Consider the following 20,438-nt stretch of genomic DNA (forward strand, 5'->3'; position numbering starts at 1 on the left):
CTTGTGGACAACCTTTAAGGTCTACCCTTCGTAAGTAAGTACACAAGAATCTTCGGTCCCTTACAAACCCTGTTCCACAAACCGATCCTTCTCATATCTTATCTATAGTTGTGTTTTCCTCAAGTCCTCCTCCACCTCTTTAACAGAAGTATATTCTTGCGCGTCTGTCTGAGGTTCTTATGTCTAATACCTGACCTGACATTCTTAATTGCAGCAACCGTTTAAAAATTACATAGTATACAAATAGAAACATAGAATTCTTTTGCTTCCAAAGCTGGGTAGAGAGGAAGAATTTCTCAGACTCAAATAAGGCTGCAACAACAATAGTTTGTTAGTTGGTTGTTTGCAACTTGAATGCAAGTTGTTTTTTCGTATATGCCCAAGGTGAGTAATTCTGCTGAGCTCTCCGAGCAATTTTATTTAGAGAACATCCAATGAGTAATCCACTCTGTGTTTTGCTACTGGATCCTTTGGGGTTCGGAGAAGTCGTGTCTTTAGTTTCAGTTATTTCAAGACTATTTACTATTGCATAGGCACTAGACGCATGCTCAGGCAAATTGCATGTGACGCCTATTGTTGCTCATATCCTAGGTACATGAAAAGTCAATCAATTCAATTTCACCCACCATGAATATTGATTTCCTCTGTAGAAGCAAGATTACCTGGTAAGTTCTTACATCAAGTTTAAGTGTGAGCAGTAAAACTCTTACTAATCCTTTAAACTGCTTCTCATAAATTTGTCTTCCTTTTTTAGGAGAATACAGTTGTCTCAAAGTGGACCTTCTTTTCAAACGAGAATTTAGCTACTATTTGATTCAAATCTACATCCCTTGTTGTATGCTAGTTATTGTTTCTTGGGTGTCATTTTGGCTTGATGCCAATGCAGTACCGGCCAGAGTTTCTTTAGGAGTAACAACATTGCTTACAATGGCGACACAAACCACAGGAATAAATAACTCTCTTCCACCTGTATCGTATACTAAGGTAAGTAATATTGGAATAAAACCACTATCTATTACACCAAGATGGCTATCAAAAAGGTTAGTATTTATAGTATCAAAATGGTTAGGATTCAGTTATAAAAATAATATATAGTTGGGCTCTGACAGCATTCACGAAGTGTTTCTTCTATACCTAAACTCCAAGGCCAAATGTGTGAGAACTAGTTTCGGGAAAATTGACACTTCAAAATCATAAATATTTTATCATAATTACTAACAATAACTGGAAAAAGCAATGAACTGGCAACGCTTCTTTGCATATTGTTTATATGGAAATTCCCGTACCCTTTTTACAAATCTGTATTGTTTGTCCCTCTTCAATATATTAATGCTAAGATTTTATGGCACCGTGACTCTAGAAGCTAACTACGGTATATACTTGCATAGAATGCAGTATTTTTGAAAATTAAAAAAAAATATTAAAAAAATTTAAAATTTTTAGCCTAAAATTTTTTTGCTAAAAGTATTTCCTGTCATCCTTCATCATTTGATCAGTTTGAAACAATAGATTTAAGCGGTGACGAGAGAAAAAAAAAGTTTACCAAAACGCAAAAGATTGGACGTGAGTTTCTTAAAAAGCCATAATTCCCTTTGCTTTTCTTCTTAATCGTTCTTGTGTTCTACGACCGCCAAGTAACTCATAGCTCTTAGCTCGGATGAGCTAAGAAGGAAGAAGAAGATGAGTTAAGAAGGATTGAAAGAAGGAAGTGCTGTAATGGGAAACAAAAGTCCAAGCCGATGATCAAATCTAGCCTTTAGCTAGGGGACAGGTTTTGAATATGACTTGCAAAACATTGATGGACAGCGATGGTTGGCTGGGATAGATGGTTGGGGCCCATTCACGGCGGGATTTCCATAACGTCAAGAATTAGCTAGCACTAATTTGGACCAATTTAATTTGTTTATACAATTTTATAATCGGCAGAAAAATGCTATGAAAAGTTCTCAGTGACCTAAATTAGCGCTTGCTAAATCTTGGTATTAATAAAATTTCATTGTGAATGAGTTATGAGCGAGACCCAAGAAATTGAGAAGGACTTGCTTTCCGTTCTGCCTCCCAAGTAAAAGCTGCTTTTGAACACTTCTACTACTAACACCAGACACATGCTGAGCGCGCATAGCTGTGCTGAACTCAGGTGACTTGTAGTACTAGTAGCAGTATTTTGTATGTTTCATCATCCGTTGTTTTCATATTTGAAGTTAACCAACCATTAACAAATCTTTACTATCTACAACTTTTTAAAGCCCTCCCCCCAAAAAAAATGCTCTAAACAGCTTTGAGAGAGCGTATATGAAGCTCCATGGAAACAGAACTTTCAGTGATTTAATTATATTACCTTTATTTCGTCACGTGCAAACGGCTAAAGCAAAAGCTATTAATTTATTCAAAAGGAATATTTTGTGATTAAAAAAACTCGACGTGAAAAAAATTGCTACGTGGATCAAAAAGGAGCTTTCAAATCATACATTCAATTTGAAATACAAAAAATGTAAATATTTTTAATTTAAAACTTAAAATTGCCCGCAACGCAAAACCCTAGCAACTGCATATACACTGTTTCAAAGGGCGTTTGTCCCCCCCCCCTTTCAGGATACAGTACAGTTTTTAATGGATCAATTTTGGATACTATCATTTTTCATTAAAATCTACGTTTTTGCAAAAGAAGAACTACCCCCCACAGCACCCATATTGCACTGTTAACCCTAAAATTTTCCTTTCAGTGGGATATAAAAGATTAATCACTGGTTCCAAATCGCTATTAACATAACCTGAGCCTAAAACGTACTTTTGAGGCTTCAGCCTTCTTCCCCCCATCCGCTACAATACCACAGATTAAAGTTAATCTGTATTTTCCGATATACTTGCTTTTTGCATTACTAATTAAAAAAAGTGCTACTTTGTATCTGGTGTTTCGAAGGTTTTGCCCCCCCCAACAAAAATTCCTGCGTACATGCCTGTACTATACATTCAAATTTTTCAATGCCAATCATCAAATAAAGTAGGGTTCCCACTCAATTGAGTTGCTGAGTCAGTTCTTCCTTTATCTTTCCTTTCTTCAGCATAAATGCCTCTTTCTTTTATATGACCCTATTAATTTCGTTCTTCATTAATCCATCCCTGACGAATTTGAAAGAAACTACTTTTTTTCTTCACGTAGCCAACCCTCTTTAAATATGAATTAATCCTTTTTCTATGTCATACGCAGGAAAGGGCCTATCATAATATAGAAAGGCTTTATAAATGTTAGAGAGGTTCCCAAATAGTACTTTCTTTTTTCTCCGATGCCATTGTTATTAGCTTTTAATTGACACTCTACGATGAAAGTAATGAAAATTAACGTATATATGCTCCAGTTCTACTAGGCTAATTTGAAAAAAAAAACAAAAAAACAGCATGCTTTTGAAGCTATTTCCGTTAATTAGAACCCTCTCTAATAAAGCAGTTGTGCAGTCAAGACCCCTCCCCCTCTAGAGGGAATAATGCAGTATGGGAATAATAATATGGTATGAAAATATTTATAAAAATAACTAGTGGCAATTATAAAATTGCTCAAATTTAAATATGAAAGAAATCCACGTCGCGCTAATTACATAAGCAAACATTTGAGGGGTCCAGTGGGGAACTTGGAAAATAATCGTGAGTCTGACCGGGGTCCCTGGGAAAACCAAACGGAAAAATTAAAAAATTCTTTGAAAAAAAAATGGTATTTTAAGGTATTACTTTAAGTTTACATTAACTCTTTGAAGGCAAGTTTTGAATAGGGACTAAGGAATGAATGATAAAGCCGAGCAGATTATATAAGATTTAAAACAAAATGTAATTTTTTCTTGAGGGGAAGGGATAGAGCACCTTTAGCCCCCCTTTGTGGGCGCGTGCCTGAAGAGGTTTCTTTTCTTCAGTAGGCACTATGTTATATTAGCTCCAAAAGAGGGTTGAGGAAAAATAGTTTCCAAGAACTCTCCAAAACAATTTTTTCCATTACTTCTATGAATAAAACTGGCATAACAGGCCGGACAGTGAAGTCATACATTTTTTTTTTTATAGTAAGTTAAGATGGAGATACTTTAAAATTCATCTATGAAAAAAAGGAAGTTTGGGAGCGTAAGGAAATTTCAAAAGGTTGTTTTTACTTTTGTTTCTTTTAAGAAACAAAAAGGCTGGTTTTAAGCATCTTGACGTTACGTTTCTGGAAAATTTAAAACGAACACCTCGAATTCTAAAACCTTATTTGAAGCAAAATCACACGAGAATTTGAATTCCGTATTTGCAGAGGCACAAACTGGGTCCTTACCCTTTTCGAAACCCTCATCATCACCGCTTCCAACACCAGCCTTTTTGCTGAACAGTACGCATGTTGCGTCTTTTTTTTAATAGATTTCAACCTACCAATCATCTTTTTCCAATATGATCAAAGGTAGGAAAATTTGACGCAATGGTTACGCAATGATAATAATAATATAATGCAGTGATGTAGTTTGATAATTATTAGTATGTGTATGTGAAAATAAGCCGTAGATATTTAATTAGATAGTTTTCACCATCAAATACGAATGAAACCATTAAACGATGTTATAATTTGAGGAAACGTAAATTAACCTTATTATTTTTTTTTTAACAACGAAAGGATCACAAGAAAATACGACTGTTATTTTCCATTACATTACTAACAAAACAAAAGAGATATTACCGCTAATTTTTGAAACGGGTTCCACCGCATGTTAGCGTTTTTTTTTTGTTTTTTTTTTTGATAACCCAAGAACACGCTTAAGCTTTAGATGCACTTCCCCAGGGATAAAACACTTTCACTACCCCCTCAACTCCTCAACCACCCAACTGAATATTTTACCAACAATTTCAAAATTAATATATTAATAGGAAACTAAAATAAATCTCACACCCATACTCTAAAGTTTATCGTACTTGCTGGCCAGTGCTGTCACTTACTTGAAGTACTTTTACTTGAAGTACTACTTAAGTAAAATTTTCCATTACTTGTACTTATGCTTAAGTAAAAACTCTACGGTGTACTTATTACTTGATGCTTAAGTAAGATTACGAAATACTTATTACTTAAGATACATTTAATGTACTTGTTTTTCAAATACTTTACCTTTGACAAAAAAATTTTGTGTGCGTGTGCTTTGGCAATGTACAAGAAAACATCACCTTTAGATTTAGAGCAAACTGAGATATAGCTTTTGTGTGTGTGTGCTTTGGCAATGTACAAGAAAACATTACCCTTTAGATTTAGAGTAAACTCAGATATAGCTTCATGCCCTATTTCTGGATATGAAATAAGGTATTTGTTTTTAACAAAAAAAATTATAGTATGATTAACACTTGGTTTAATTTTTGTTTAAAAGTTATATAAAAAAGAAAATTGAAATTATTTCACAGTTCACTGGTCGACAGTGAGCTAAAATCCCATGTTTTGTGCTAAATGTTGCATACTGTAGTCCATTTGGGCTTATATTTCTGACATTAGTGTTTAAGTTTTGTCATCTCGTCAACTGAACCAGATTTCTACCATTTCATCATCTTCAGGATCATGTTATTGGTAAAACTACTGAAGCTATGAATCTTTGCCCATCTAAATGTTGTCTGCAATAAACAAGTCTAGGGAATTCTAGCTAGATCCAATGCAGTGGTATTTTGTCAAATTCCTTCCAGCAAATTCAGGTATTCAGACGAATCTGACTTCAGATTTGTCACTCTATTCATAAGTTATAGGCCCTACCAAATTAAAAGAAACCTCAACTTTCTTAAGACTTGAAACCCTCTCCCCCTCACCCTATTTGATAAAGGGGTTGTGATACCAGAACTTGATTCGAGTCCTGATCTTAGGCATCTTTGGTCTTGTTTTCATTCGGATCCGTTACTCCATTTGCCAGTTATACTAAATTAAACAAAAAACTTAAATTTTTCAGGAATTAAAACTAACTCCCCCCTGTTAAATTTGAGCTAGGGTCTTTATCTCAAAACTTGAATTGTCATGGTCTTAGGCCTCTTGGGTTCAATTTTCATTCAGATTACTTTAGTCGCAAGTTACTCTGAATTAAACGAAAAACTGCTATTAGCAACTCTCCCCCCTGTTTTATTTGAGCTAGGGTCTTCATCTTTGAACTTGATGTGTCTCATGATCCTTGGCACCAAATCTGGCCATCAAAATTTTCATACAAATCCAACTAGCGGCTCTTCCCTTATATGTGATTACACAGACGGACGGACAGACAGACAGACGGACGGACAGATTTTGCAACGTCTTAGGTAGCCGTGTTGGCTCATTGAATTAAAAAAAAAGGAAAACAATAGCATATCATCATCCAGGCATCATCACCTATTTGGATAGTGGAAAATATCCATCAAGATAGGCTTTTGAGATCTGTCCGCCAGTCTGTGCAATCGAGTATAGCGGGAGAACCGCCAGTCAGATTTGTATTAAAATTGAACTATTTGGATTAAAATTGAGCTTAATTAGGGCGATGAGGCTTTAAGTGTTAAAAAAAATTCGAGTTTTTCATTTTATTCACTGTAACTTGCAAATGGAGAGATGAATTTAAAAGAAAATTGAATAAAGATGCCTAAGAGTATGATATGCATTGATTTCTGGGATGGAGACCCAAGCTTAATTAGGGTGAGGGGACTTTAAGTGCTAAAAAAGTTGAGTTTTTTGTTTGACTCAATTTAACTTGCGAATGAAGTAATGGATCTCAATGAAAGTCAAGCCAAATATGCCAGAACCATAAGACACATAATGTTTGGAGATGAAAACCCTAGCTTAATTAGGGGGAGGGGCTTTAAGTACTAAGAAAAGTTGAGTTTTTCATTTAATTCAGTGTAACTTGCGAGAGATTGATGGATCTCAGTGAAGATTGAACCAAAGCTGCTTAAGACCGTGACACGCATCAAGTTTTGAGATGAAAACCCTAGCTCAAATAGAACGAGGGGGAGTGGGTTTTAAGTGCTGAAAAAAGTCAAGCTTTTGGTTTAATTTAGTATAACTTGCAAATGGAGCAACAGATCCAAATGAAAGCTAGACCAATGATGACTAGGATCAGGGTTCATATCGAGCTCTGATATCACAAGCCCTATCTAAAATAGGGCGAGGGGGAGGGGTTTTCAAGTTTTAAGAAAGTCGAGTTTTCCTTCAGTTTAGTAGGGCTTGTAACTACTTCCACCCATGGTTTCCCAAAGCCTGGAAATAACCCTTTTCCAAAATAAGTCATACTGAAGCCAACCTTCAACCAAATATTCTATCCCCAGAGAAAAATTACTTTGTATGGCACTTGGTATCTACCAAGTGACATACAGTGATCACAAATTCTGTCGGTCTTTCGGTCTGTCAGTCCCGGTCTTGCTAGTTTAGGCCCTTCCAGATAAGCTAGGACAATGAAATTTGGCAGGCGTATCAGGGACCAGACCAGATTAAATTTGAAATAGTTGTTTCCTCGATTCGACCATCTGTGGGGGGAATGGGAGGAACAAAATTAGATCGGATCTTAATTAAATTTGATATTTAGAAGAATATCATGTCTCAGAGCTCTTATTTTAAAGTCCTACTGGATCAGGTGACATTGGAGGGGGAAACCTAAAATCTTCGAAAATGCTTAGAGTAGAGGGATCGAGATGAAACATAGTGGGAAAAATAAGCACAAGTTCTATATACGTGATTGACATAAACAGAACGAATTCACTCTCTTTTGGAGAGTTGGGGGAGGGTTAATTCTTAAAAATTAGAAAAAATGAGGTATTTTTAACTTACGAAGGAGTGATCAGATCTTGAATTTCATCGGATGAAATTTCATATTTAGAAGGATCTCGGAACTTGGATCTCATGTTTTAAATCCCGACCGGATCCAGTGTCATTGGGGGGATTTGGGGGGGGGGGGGCGGAAATCTTGGAAAACGCTTAGAGTGGAGTGATCAGGATGAAAATTGGTGGGATGAATAAGCACAAGTCCTAGATACGTGATTGAGATAACTAAAATCAAATCGCTCTCTTTGGGGGAGTTGGAGGGGATGTTAATTCGGAAAAATTACAAAATTGAGGTATTTTTAATTTAAGAGCGGGTGACCGTTCCTGAGGTATTTTTAAGTTTGATATTAAGAAGGAACTCATGTCTCAGATCTCTTACTTTAAGCCCCGACCAGTTCTGGTGACATTGGGGAGAATTGGAGGGGGAAACCGGAAATCTTGGGAAACACTTATAGTGGAGAGACCGGGATGAAACTTGGTGGGTAGAATAAGCAAATGTCGTAGATGCGTGATTGACGAAACCGTACTCGATCCACTCTCTTTGGGGTAGTTAGGGGGGTCCAGTGCTTTGGCGAGTTTGCTACTTCTGGACGTGCTAGGACAATGAAAATTGGTAGGCGTGTCAGGGACTTGCACAAATTGACATGATAAAGTTAATTTCCCCGATTCAACTATCTGGTGGGGACTGAAGGGAGAGGAAAAATTAGAAAAATGAGGTATTATACTTGCGAGTGGGTGATGGGATCTTAATGAATTTTGATATTTAAACGACCTTGTGTCTCAGAGCTCTTATTTTAAATCCCGACCGGCATTAAGCCTCTGATTTTTCTTTTAAATTAATCTATTGGTTCTTATAATTTTGCTAGAGCTCATGCCATGTGAGCTCCTGGCTCTTCCGACCTCGTCACAAGTGCCATATGAGCTCTTAGCTCTTGTCTTATTCCTTTTTTCTCAGAAGATTTTCGAATTATTCCCATGGTTTTCGCCACTTCATGGTGTGAAAACTGCTTCTAGAAATAGATAGGTTGCAACTTCTGCCGTATTGTCTTCTAGTATATTTAAATGTGTGCTTGCATCGTCCCTGCGTCCCCTTAAAAGTTATGTTTCTTACGGTAACATTGGTTTGTCTTCTGTTGCATATGCAGACGACGTTCTTCTTGTTGCCCGGACTCGCTGTGGATTGCTTTCCAATTATACTATATTAACCAATGAACTATCTAAGACTGGACTGTCAGTTAATGCGTCTAAATGCGAGTTTATTTGTTTTAATAGCCCTTATGCGGTCGCTCCATTCGTTGCTGGGACTGCAATTCTACCATGTTCTTCTTTAGTTAGTTGGCTTGATCTGTGTTTCGGTTCAATACTTTCCACTACCTTTTCATCCCTAGTGAATCAAGCCGTAAAAAACCTACGCGTCGTTTACGGAAAAATATCCCCTATCAAAAGCCGTTACAACTGCAACGGTTTGTGCATGATTTATAACGCTTATTGCACCCCTGTGCTTTTGTTTTTATCAGGCATGGCTCATCAATTTCGTAAGAAAAATCGCCATACTCTACGTGCGGCTTATTTCAGATATTGCAAATTCCTCCTCCGGCTTCCTAGATAGCACCAAAATGGTTTAATGGATATGACTTCTTGGATTCGGTCTTGCAGTGATGATTTATGTAAAAAACTTTCTACTTTATTCATGTTTACGACCCTCTGCAGCCTTTTTTTCCATATTGATACTGGTTAATTAGTCCATGTTGTCTTTTGTCAGTTCGAATTTTTTTCTTGCTGTTTATTGTTTTTGTTTATTTATAATACTCCGTACTTTGTGTTTTTTTATACTTTTACGTATAATAAAGTTCATTCATTCATTCAATCTGCAGTTTGACCAGCCATATGGAATGCGTCTGAATCAGCGGGCTTGTTGCAGGCCCGTGATTTTATAATATATGTTTGTAGGGAGTTTTACCGACCATCTGAATTGACTACAAAGCATGCGACTTGCTTGAGTGAAAACCCGCCAAAGGATATAGATGCCATACATTTTCATAGCGTGTCTGAAATTTAACTGGAAAACTGGAGGCAGTTTCCTTGTAAAGGTGCCGAGGGCGAGACATGTTATCAAAGTTTGAATCAAGACTTTATTTTCATACTCTTCTTTTCTTTCAGCACGCTGAGAGCCAGCGACCTTCAGCTAGCTGCCAAAAGCGTGGATTTTTGCTGCTCCTTTTTTTGAGCTTTGATTTCTTTTATTAAAAAGTCTGCAACTGACTCACTTGACTCCTTACTTTTAAATTTGAGTTTTTTTTTGTTGCTAAGGTTTTTACTTATTGAATCAGAGAATGAACTACTTTATTACGCTTTATCTGTTTTAAAGCCAATCCAAAGTTTATTTTTCCATTTTAAATATTTTTTCCACCATTCCGACATGTTTCAGAATAGCCCTGTATTTTTTCAAAGGTCTCAGATTTGACTGAACACTAATCGTCAGAAGTTCAACTTTATGTGCACTCTATTAATCCTTTCATGTGATCTGTCTGATCCAATCAGAAGTTTTTTGACTGCTCTTAATTGTTTTGATTTTTCTTTCAATCCGTGGTGTTGAAAATTGGTTGAGATTATTTTTTGGACTTCGTTGGGTGTCTACCAGCCAAACAAGGGAAAAAATATTTTCAATATTTTTTTTATCATTCCCACGTGTTTCAGAATAACCGTGTATTTTTCAAACGTGCCAGATTTGACTGAACACTAATCACCAGAAGTTCAACACTACGTGCACTGTGTTAATCCTGTCATGTGATCTGTCTGATCCAATCAGGAGTCTTTTTACTGCACTTAATTGTTTTGAAAGTCTTTTGCTTTCAAGCCGCTGTGTTGAAAATTGGCTAAGATTATTTTCTTAGACTTCATTGGGTGTGTACCAGCCGAACAAGGGAAACGGTTAAAAGCGATACAACAGAAATTTTGGTTGGTCATTAAGATATCCAAGAGAGGAATGACAGGGGACATTTTATAGGCAAGGGAAAGGGCTAAGAAGCCTTCAGAATGGCTTTAAATTAAGGTAGCATGGGCTTAATATCAGGAAATTATATATATATATATATATATATATATATATATATATATATATATATATATATATATATACATATATATATATATATATATATATATATATATATATATATATATATATATATATATATATATATATATATATATATATATACATATATATATGTATGTATATATATATAAATATATATATATATATATATATATATATATATATATATATATATATATATATATATATATATATATATATATATATATATATATATATATATATATATATATATATATATATATATGTATATATATATATATATATATATATATATATATATATATATATATACCTAGGATAAATACTTGAAGTAGTACTTGAAGTAATACTTAAGTACAATTTGGCAAGTGCTTGATATTTGATACTTAAGTAAGAATTTGGAAAGTACTTATTACTTGATATTTAAGTAAAAAAAAAACAATGAGTACTTAATACTTGATATTTAAGTAAAAATTTGGAGTACTTGTTGCAGCACTGTTGCTGGCACATGCTGACGTTTATCCAGTCAAACAAACGATACAATTTCACTTTTCGCACTTCAAAAGCATTTATTCACTCCAAAACTAGTCCTTCATCCATCTCTATAGCATTGGTTAAAATAAATGCATCAAAAACGAGCAGGGCTCTTCTTATCTTTAAATCCCTCTGGAAGCCTGTCACAAACTTTAGAGTCTATATACCTGATAGAATATTTAGATTTGGTAGTGACTGGAACCGGCATTCTAACGAGTTCAACATTTATAGTTTTTAGCTTTTTTCCCATTTTCTTTTTTATAAAATTTTGAATAACATGCTTGTAACAAATTAGAAGAAAATGGTAAATTAAAATGTTTACATAAAATTTCAAATCCGTGACGAAATCCGAAATCCGTGACGATCCTTGGTTAAAAGTCTTACAAATTGATTTTTCAAACAACGGAAAGAACATAAATGGCTAGTGAACGTCGACGACCAAACTGTAACATAACGCAGCAAGTATGAATAAATAAACTGAAAATACAGCATTCCAATGGCTTTTTGAAGAGAAAATTTTTCAACTTTCACAGGATTCTAACATATTCGGCCATTTTACTAATTATAAATGGAATATTATTTTAGAAATAATATTCTAAATAATGTTCTGTATTATACGTCCGCTTTCTACCTCAATTGCTTTAACCCAGGGACAGTATTTGCACTTATGCCACATAACAAGAATATTCTGGTTAACAAGCAGTTTTTATGGTACTTGGTATTAACCAAGTGACATATAGCAATCGCAAATTCTGTCGGTCTGGCGGTCTGTTGGTCTGTCGGTCCCGGTTTTGCTACTTTAGGCACTTCCAGGTAAGCTAGGACTATGAAATTTGGCAGGCGTATCAGGGACCAGACTAGATTAAATTAGAAATAGTCGTGTTCCCGGTTTGACCATCTGGGGGGGAGTGGGGGGCCCGTTAATGCGAAAAAATAGAAAAATTGAAGTATTTTTAACTTATGAACAGTTGAACATCTTTGGGGTAGTTGGGGGGGGAGGTAATTCTGAGAAATTAGAAAAAATGAGGTATGTTTAACTTACGAACGGGTTATTGGAACTCAATGAAATTTGATATTTAGAAGGATATGTGTCTCAAAGCTCTTTGTTTAAGTTCCAATCAGATCTGGTGACATTGGGAAGAGTTTGGGGTGGGGGAACCTAAAATCATGGAAAATGTTTAGATTGGAGGGATCGGGATGAAAATTGGTGGGAAAAATAAGCAGAAGTCTTAGATACTTGATTTACATAATTGGAACGGATTCGCTCTATTGGGGGGGGGGAGTTAATTCTTAAAATTAGAAAAAATGGCATATTTTTGACTTACGAAGCAGTGGTCGGATCTTCATGAAATTTCATACTTAGAAGGACCTCGTTACTCAGATTTCTTATTTTAAATCTCAACCGGATCCAGCGTAATTGTGGGGGGAAGTTGAGGGGAACCGGAAATCTTAGAAAATACTTAAAGCGGTGAGATCAGGATGAAACTGGATGGGAAGAATAAAACCTGTCTAAGACACATGACTGACATAATCGGACCGGATCTGCTCTCTTTGGTGGAGTTGGGGAGGGGGTAATTTTGAAAATTGAGGTATTTGTAACTTACGTAAGGGTGACCAGATCTTAATGAAATTTGATATTTAGAAGGTTCTTGCGCTTTAAATCTCTATTTTTAAATTCAGACCAGATCCTGTGACATTGGAGGGAGTTGGAGGGGAAAACCGGAATTCTTGGAAAACGTGAAAATTGGGGTATTTTTATTTTACGAATAGGTTATCGGATCTTAATGAAATTTGATATTTAGAAGGAATTCATGTCTCAGAGCTCTTATTTCAAATCCCGATCAGATCTTTTGACATTGGGGGGAATTGGGGGGGGGTGGGGAAATCTCGGAAAACACTTGGAGTGGTGGAATCGGGATGAAGCTCGGTGGATAGAATAAGCAAATGTCCTTGATACGTGATTGACGGAACCGTACTGGATTCGCTCTCTTTGGGGGAGTTGGGGGGAGGGGTTCCGTGATTTTGCGAGTTTGGTGCTTCTGGATGTGCTAGGACGATGAAAATTGGTAGGCGTGTCAGGGAGCTGCACAAATTGACTTGATAAAGTGGTTTTCCCAGATTCAACCATCTAGGGGGCTAAAGTGAGAGGAAAAATTAGAAAAAATTAGGTATTTATAACATACGAGTGGGTGATCGGATCTTAATGAACTTTGATATTTAGAAGGACATCGTGACTCAGCGCTTTATTTTAGATTCTGACCGGCATAAAGCCTCTTATTTTCCTTTTAAATCAACCTATTGTTTCATAGAATTTTGCTAGAGCTCATACCCTATGATCTCTTGGCTCTTAGTTCTTCTTGCCTCGTCACGAGTGTCATATGAGCTCTTGTTTTGTTAAATCGCTTCTGTCTTATCCCTACTCCTTATTTCATGCCATTTTATTTAACCAGTTGGAGTTTTCGCAAAACTTGGAAGTATTGCCTCATCTGGTCTTTATTTCACCTTAGTGTTGACAGCTGTTGGGAAGATCCCTTTAGATCACTAGTGTATACAGGACATAATGGGGGGCTCATCAAACATTCCTGTGGTACACAACACTTTACTGCCATCTCTTCTGACAGGATAACTACCGTCTTGTCTGCTAGCTATTGCTGCAACACGGATGTTGTCTAGCTGTGTTCTTTGCGTTTTTCCTTTAAGCTAATAAAATATTATGGTCAGCATAGTCAAAAGCCTTCATAGTATCCAGTAAAGTGAAGCCACCTTTAAATCTGAGTCTAGCCAATTGTAAACAAGTGTAAAAAATGTAAAGCCTGCTCTGTAGAGATTTTTTTTCTAAACTAAATTGAATAGAGCGAAAAAAAAAAAACATTTTTTCAGAAAATCTATCGATCGTCAATAAGTCAATTTTTCAAAATACGAGAAATCCTCGGAAGTAGAGATACCTGACGGTAGCTATTCTTTTCTTCGGCATAACTGTTTTTTAACAGAAGAATAACCAATACACTTTTCAATCAATTAGGATGCACTCCGAATTCAGAACATCGATAAAAATATATAACAGATGACTAGATGTAATTGTAACGTCCTTCTTGGCCAGCCGTCTGGGGCTAAGCGGGAAGCAGGTCGTCCCCGTCAGGGGTGGGAGGATGTAACAAATAAATATTTTAAATGGGAACTTCCTGGGAGGGTGTAAAGAGGGAGGCCTTGAATAGATTGGGTTGGAGGAGGAGCGTGCGTAGCTATGATGGACTCAAGCGGCTTGGTGCTGCGGTGAGTTATTATTATTATTATTAGCAGTAGTAGTAGTAGTAGTTGACATAATTGAGTAACTAAATTATAAACTAATATGCCTGTGGTAAGAACTTCGAAAAATATTTTGCTTCTTATTTCAGGCAATTGACGTGTGGACTGGAGTATGCCTTACTTTTGTATTTGGAGCACTGCTTGAGTTTGCTCTGGTAAATTACGCTTCAAGATCGGATGCTCATCGTGAAAAATTAAAGAAGCAACGTCGACAGTGGGAACTTGAGCATGCTGCCGCACTTGAAGTAGCAGCAGCTCAAGCCGCATCTGCTTCAAATGTTCACGACCAACATCTTGAAGATGGGGTTTCAGCAGGCTGGAATATGGGAATGGTAAGTGTTGTTCGTAATACATTTTAAGCCTGAGGTTCAACACATAATAATGTGGATTATTTATGCTCTTACCTTTCACCATTTCCTTTTTTGTCACGACAGATCATTTGGACTGTTTTATTTTTAGGATTGATATTTATTTAGTCACCTTTCTAGTTGAGTTAGCTAAAAAGTTAGCCTTGAACTGATTTACACAGCGGTCAATTTCTCTCAGTGAAAACAATAAAAGTCTCCACAATTCAAGGCAATTTATGGGGTGAGAGCCCGGATGCGAAAATACCCAGCTGTGCCTTTCTTTGGATTCAGATATTTTAGGCTTAGTTATTTATTTTTTCTTTCAAATATTTAGTTCTTGGCCCTAATGTAGACACCCGTTTTTTTCACTTGCTTCGAAGAAAAAAATAAACAACACTTGTTTCTTTGAAGTTATTATGAGTGGTATAGATATATTAAACAGTTGTCTGTTGAAAGAAGTTATTATCGACTGGACTTGAGCTCTAATCCTGTGGTTTGATATTAATTATGCCTTCTAGTAGTGGCTATGTTTATTTCATTATTTTGTTGTATATGTGAATTTTTGAAAATGAAGTTGTCAAGAAACATGTCTGCCATTTTTAGACATTTTTACCTAATTGTTTACTCACAAAGCTATTCATTAAATTAATGCCTATAATTCATATTTATCATTTTTTCTTTAATGGGTTATGATGATATGTACCTAAAAAGGCTTTTTCGATGAAATCAACAGGGAAATGGAACGGATATTTCAAAATAGAATATCAAACGAAAGAATGAACATGAAATTTCAATTTCATGGGTAAACAAGACGAGGAATTATCGAACTCAATATTTGAATTGAGTTCTGTGTATTTTTCCTTTTAAAAGAAAAAGTATAAATTTCAATCGCATGGCTTTATTTCAAAGCACTTTTTTGATAAAATTACCTTTATTATAAGTTGCTCTGAATTCTACTTTGTAAAAGAAACATGTTTATTGGTTCTTGGTAGTAATACGTTTTATTTGTTTTGTTTGAAGATCACAAGGGAATGATTTAAAAGGAAAAAATCTATTAGTGGAAATCGAAGTGGAACATATATACACACACACACATACACTTATATATATATATATATATATATATATATATATATATATATATATATATATATATATATATATATATATATATATATATATATATATATATATATATATATATGTATATATAAGGACCCGACTCATATATCGGGCGGTCGATATTATCGGGCCGATGTAAGGTCAGTGCCATTATCGTTTACCGGGAAAAACATTGACAAAACACAGCATTCGCGCCAGTATAAGGGCAAGTTCTAATTTCCTAGGTTTGGATTATGCGGACTAGTTGATTGTCCTGAGTACAACGGTTGGCTGAATGAATGAGTTTTTGGGGGGTTCTGAGTGACCAGAGTGCGAGAATAAACTTAAAATTGAAAAAAAATGTCGAATAGACGGAGAAAAACATGATTTTCAGTACATAAAAAACTAAATAAATGGCTATTTCCACATACTTAAAAGTAAAGAAGGTAGATGTAGATGTCCTATTAAAGAAGGTAGATGTAGGGGAGATATAATACATAGAATAGCCAGGGAACTCATTGTTTTTTTCTCATCTGAAAAAAGTTTGAAGGTATAAGACGAAAATACGTTCTGAGACCATACTGGCTATGCATGACGTATGAAAACAAAGAAAGGGAATAATAAATTAAAAGAGAAAAAAACAAATAGGTGAAAAACGAGGATTTTACCAGGCAGCCGCAAAATATGAAAAACAAGGACCTCCGCCAAGTCGTCCTCGGTGCTCAAAAAAAAGAAAGAGGAAAAAAAAGAAACAAAGAAGAAACAACAGCAAAAAGACGAAAAAGTTTATAACTAAAATTGTAATGCAAAGAGCAATGAGTATGGATTTATTCCTGAAAACCCCACAGCATCATATTCATGACACATTGTCTAATATTAATATTTTCTTATTTTCAAAACAAGGATGAACTTTCATTAATTTGCTTCCTCAATAGATATTCACGATAATTTTTCCACTTGACTGTCTTAGAATTCGAAATTGATTTGCAGTTGTATTTGCCCTTTTGAATTCCAATAGATTTTTAGTGATGCAAGTCCAGTGTTTACATCTATTAAACCTTAGAAAAACATAAGTTTGAAACGATTGACCCTCGCAGATTTTCCTCTCGGCAGGATTTAAGCTCTCTTTGAGGCGTCAATAAAAAATTATATTTCGAAAAAAATATTGAAGAAGATTTTTGTATAATTGGAAACTCCAGCGACTTATTGTTCGTTCTCCAACAACCATTTGTTAAAGGAAAGGGCACTTTATATAGAATAACTAGTCAGAAATGAACCATGTGTGGTCTTGAGTTGTTTTGGTTTGAATTGCATGGAGTGGCGTAAATATAAATTTGGAGAGAGTTGGTGAATTGGGAATGATTATTTTCTTAGTCTACTAAATTCAGACAGCTTCCGCTACAATGATTATTCCTGTTTTATAATAAGGTCTTGTAAGGAGAACGTCTTGTCTAAAACTCATCTGGCTTCACCATCTTGAAATTCACCCAAAATTTTGTTGAGGAGCAGACAACAAATACTTCTAAGTTTGAAACTTTTTTTTACTTGGGATAGTGCCATTTTATACCGTGCTTCGGACATAATTTATTACTTAAGACGGCAAAAAAAATTTGTCTTCTTTTCAATATAGACGTAATTTTAAATGTCCGTCATAAATACGTATTAGAAAGAGCTACCAAACACCAAGAGTCTATACAGTCAGGGTCATAGAATGACTTAGAATCACAGCTACACTATTGAATGTCTCGCGATTGGTTGTGGTCATCTTTAATTTGGTGAATAGCTACTACTCCTTCAATATTTTTACACCCAATTCCTTGCTATGTCTACCAGTGCTTCTATCTTGTAGTAAATTTTGCTCACAAAACAGTGAGAGTTCATGCAGACAGAGAGTCATAGAATGACTTAGAATCAAAGCTATACTACTGGATGTCACGTCATTGTTGTGGGTCACCTTTAATTTGGTGAATGACTACTACTCCTTTAATATTTTTACACCCAATTCTTTACATTTTTTAGCAGTGCTTCTATTTTGTAGTAAATTTGCTCACAAAACAGTGAGAGTTCATACAGTCAGAGAGTCACAAAATGACTTAGAATCAAAGCTATTCTATTGAATGCCACGTCATTGTTTTGGGTCACTTTTATTTTGGTGAATAACTGCTACTCCTTCAATATTTTGATAGGCAATCCCTTACTATGTATACCAGTGCTTCTAACTTTTAATAAATTTCACTCACAAAACAGTGATCGCTTTAAAAATCACAAGGAACATTTACAACTATCATATGTTTTTGATTGAAAATTATTGATCTTGCAAACCAGCTATAACACATTGGAAGGGGCTCATCTTCACTCAAGTCAGAAAATTTTCGACATTTTCTAACATCTTCACAAATAGCTGTCATTTTCACCAATTCTATAACCAATTATGAAAATATGACACTTGACTTACTATATTTATCTCTCCTGCAGAGAGCTACTTGGCATAGAGAGTGATGTCTGCCTCCTCCATCCACTTCGGTTCATGGCGAGTATTTGCTCTTCGCCCTGTCTAATGTTTGCCATCGTCAAGAACTCGGAAAGGCTGTCGGACCAACGTTCCTTCGGTCGGCCGCGAGGTTGCTTCCAACCAACTTTGAGAGGGTCAAAGTCATAGATCGCCTTTGCTGTTAGATGTGGCGGGATTCAAAGTAGGCGTCCAAACCATTGTAAGGTTCGCTTGACTGCTTGAGCCAAAAACCATGACTGCTTTGTGAGCTGCAGGAGCTTCTCATTGCTGACGAAGTCGGACCATCGTAGGCCCTCGATTCTTCTCAGGATCTTTGCATGAAATACGTTGATTTTCTTGAGAGTTGCAGGTGATGCTTGCCATATCTCAGCTCTGTAAGCCATCACAGATCCAACTAGAGCGTTGAAGATCCGGAGTTTTGTTGTATGACTGATGTTTGGTTTTCGCCAGAGTTGACGACTCAGTCTGCCCATGACAGATGACGCTTTGGACAATCTCGCTTGCAGCTCGGGGAGAAGCGAGCCAATTCAAGAAACTATGGAGCCCAGGTAGGTGAAGTCTTGAACAACCTCGATGCCAGTTGGGCTGTCTAGGCTAGCTGAAGAGTTAACAGTAGGAGAAAACGGGTCCATGGCCATAATTTTAGTTTTGTTCCAGTTTATATGCAGTCCTACTTTGGAAGCCTCTTCTCGTAGAATTCGGAGGGCTTCCAGCAGCTGCTCCATGGATTCCGCCAGAATGGCCAAGGCATCGGCAAAATCAACATCTGTGATTGCACGATCTCCGAATTTGAGCCCAAAGCTGAGACGTGAAGTGGCTTTGTCATAATATAATCTGCAATGACATTGAACAGCTCTGGGGCCACTGAACACCCTTGGTGCACCCCTGTCGTGATTTGAAAGAACGGGCTGCACCGACCATTTACTTGTGCACAGCTCACCGTCCCATGGTGCAGTGCCTTCAGTAGTCTGCAGTATTTCTCGGGTAGACCAGTCAACTCTAGAATCTGCCAAAGAGCTTTTCGATCGACTGAGTCAAATGCAAAACGGAAGTCGAGCGAAGGCAACAAATGCTCTCCGTGGAACTCTACAGTCTTCTCTAAAAAATGTCGAATCGTGAAAATCTACTCGATAGTTGAACGGTCCGACATAAAAACCAGCTTGCTCCGGTCGCCAGATTTTCGAATGATATTCCGACATCGATCCAGCAGGGTCACTTGAAAACAGTTTGCCAGGGACCGATAGTAGGGTTATTTTTCGGTAGTTGGGGCAGTCACTTCTTGAGCCTTTCCTCTTCCATAAGGGGATGATGACACCTTTCCACCAATCCTCGGGGATTATCTCCGTTTGCCAGATTGTAGAGAATAGGGTGTGGAGAAACAGGAACATTGCAGAGCCTCCATGTTTTAGCAGCTATGAGCTTAAGCCGTAGATGCCAGCACCTTTATTATTCAATATATCACAATACCATTAAAAGTTTCAAGGAGAAGCTGGTACTTTGATCGAAACAAAATGAACCAATATCATTTTAGATTTTTCAGTCATTTGCAAGAATGACCTAAGAAAATTTGCCTGATTTTTGAATAAGGGGGAAATACCACCTAAAAGTATTAAAACCTTAATGAAAATCACACCATCAGATTTAGCGTTTCACAAAACCCTAGTGTATTGGTTTCAAGCTCCTATATGCAAAAATGTGGAATTTTATATTTTTTGCCAGAAGAAAGATCCCAGATGTGTGTAAAGATTGAACCGTAACCTTGCCCCCTCCCAGCCCCAT

The 20,438-nt window shown here is 36.3% G+C and overlaps 1 protein-coding gene across 4 annotated transcripts in view; it reads left to right on the forward strand.

Annotated features, from left to right (window-relative positions):
• LOC136042011 (glutamate-gated chloride channel-like) overlaps positions 1–20,438 on the forward strand; it is a 261,734-nt gene that overhangs the window by 230,691 nt on the left and 10,605 nt on the right. For 3 of the 4 annotated variants that reach the window (XM_065726850.1, XM_065726853.1, XM_065726851.1), the window contains 4 exons: positions 755–984; positions 9,634–9,666; positions 12,162–12,206; positions 14,789–15,031. In XM_065726850.1, the coding sequence (XP_065582922.1) occupies positions 755–984; positions 9,634–9,666; positions 12,162–12,206; positions 14,789–15,031 (551 nt within the window). The remainder of the gene's footprint in view (positions 1–754; positions 985–9,633; positions 9,667–12,161; positions 12,207–14,788; positions 15,032–20,438) is intronic. The other variant, XM_065726852.1, reaches the window with a different exon arrangement.

Source organism: Artemia franciscana, unplaced genomic scaffold, assembly GCF_032884065.1.
Source record: "Artemia franciscana unplaced genomic scaffold, ASM3288406v1 PGA_scaffold_55, whole genome shotgun sequence".
Lineage (NCBI taxonomy): Eukaryota > Metazoa > Arthropoda > Branchiopoda > Anostraca > Artemiidae > Artemia > Artemia franciscana.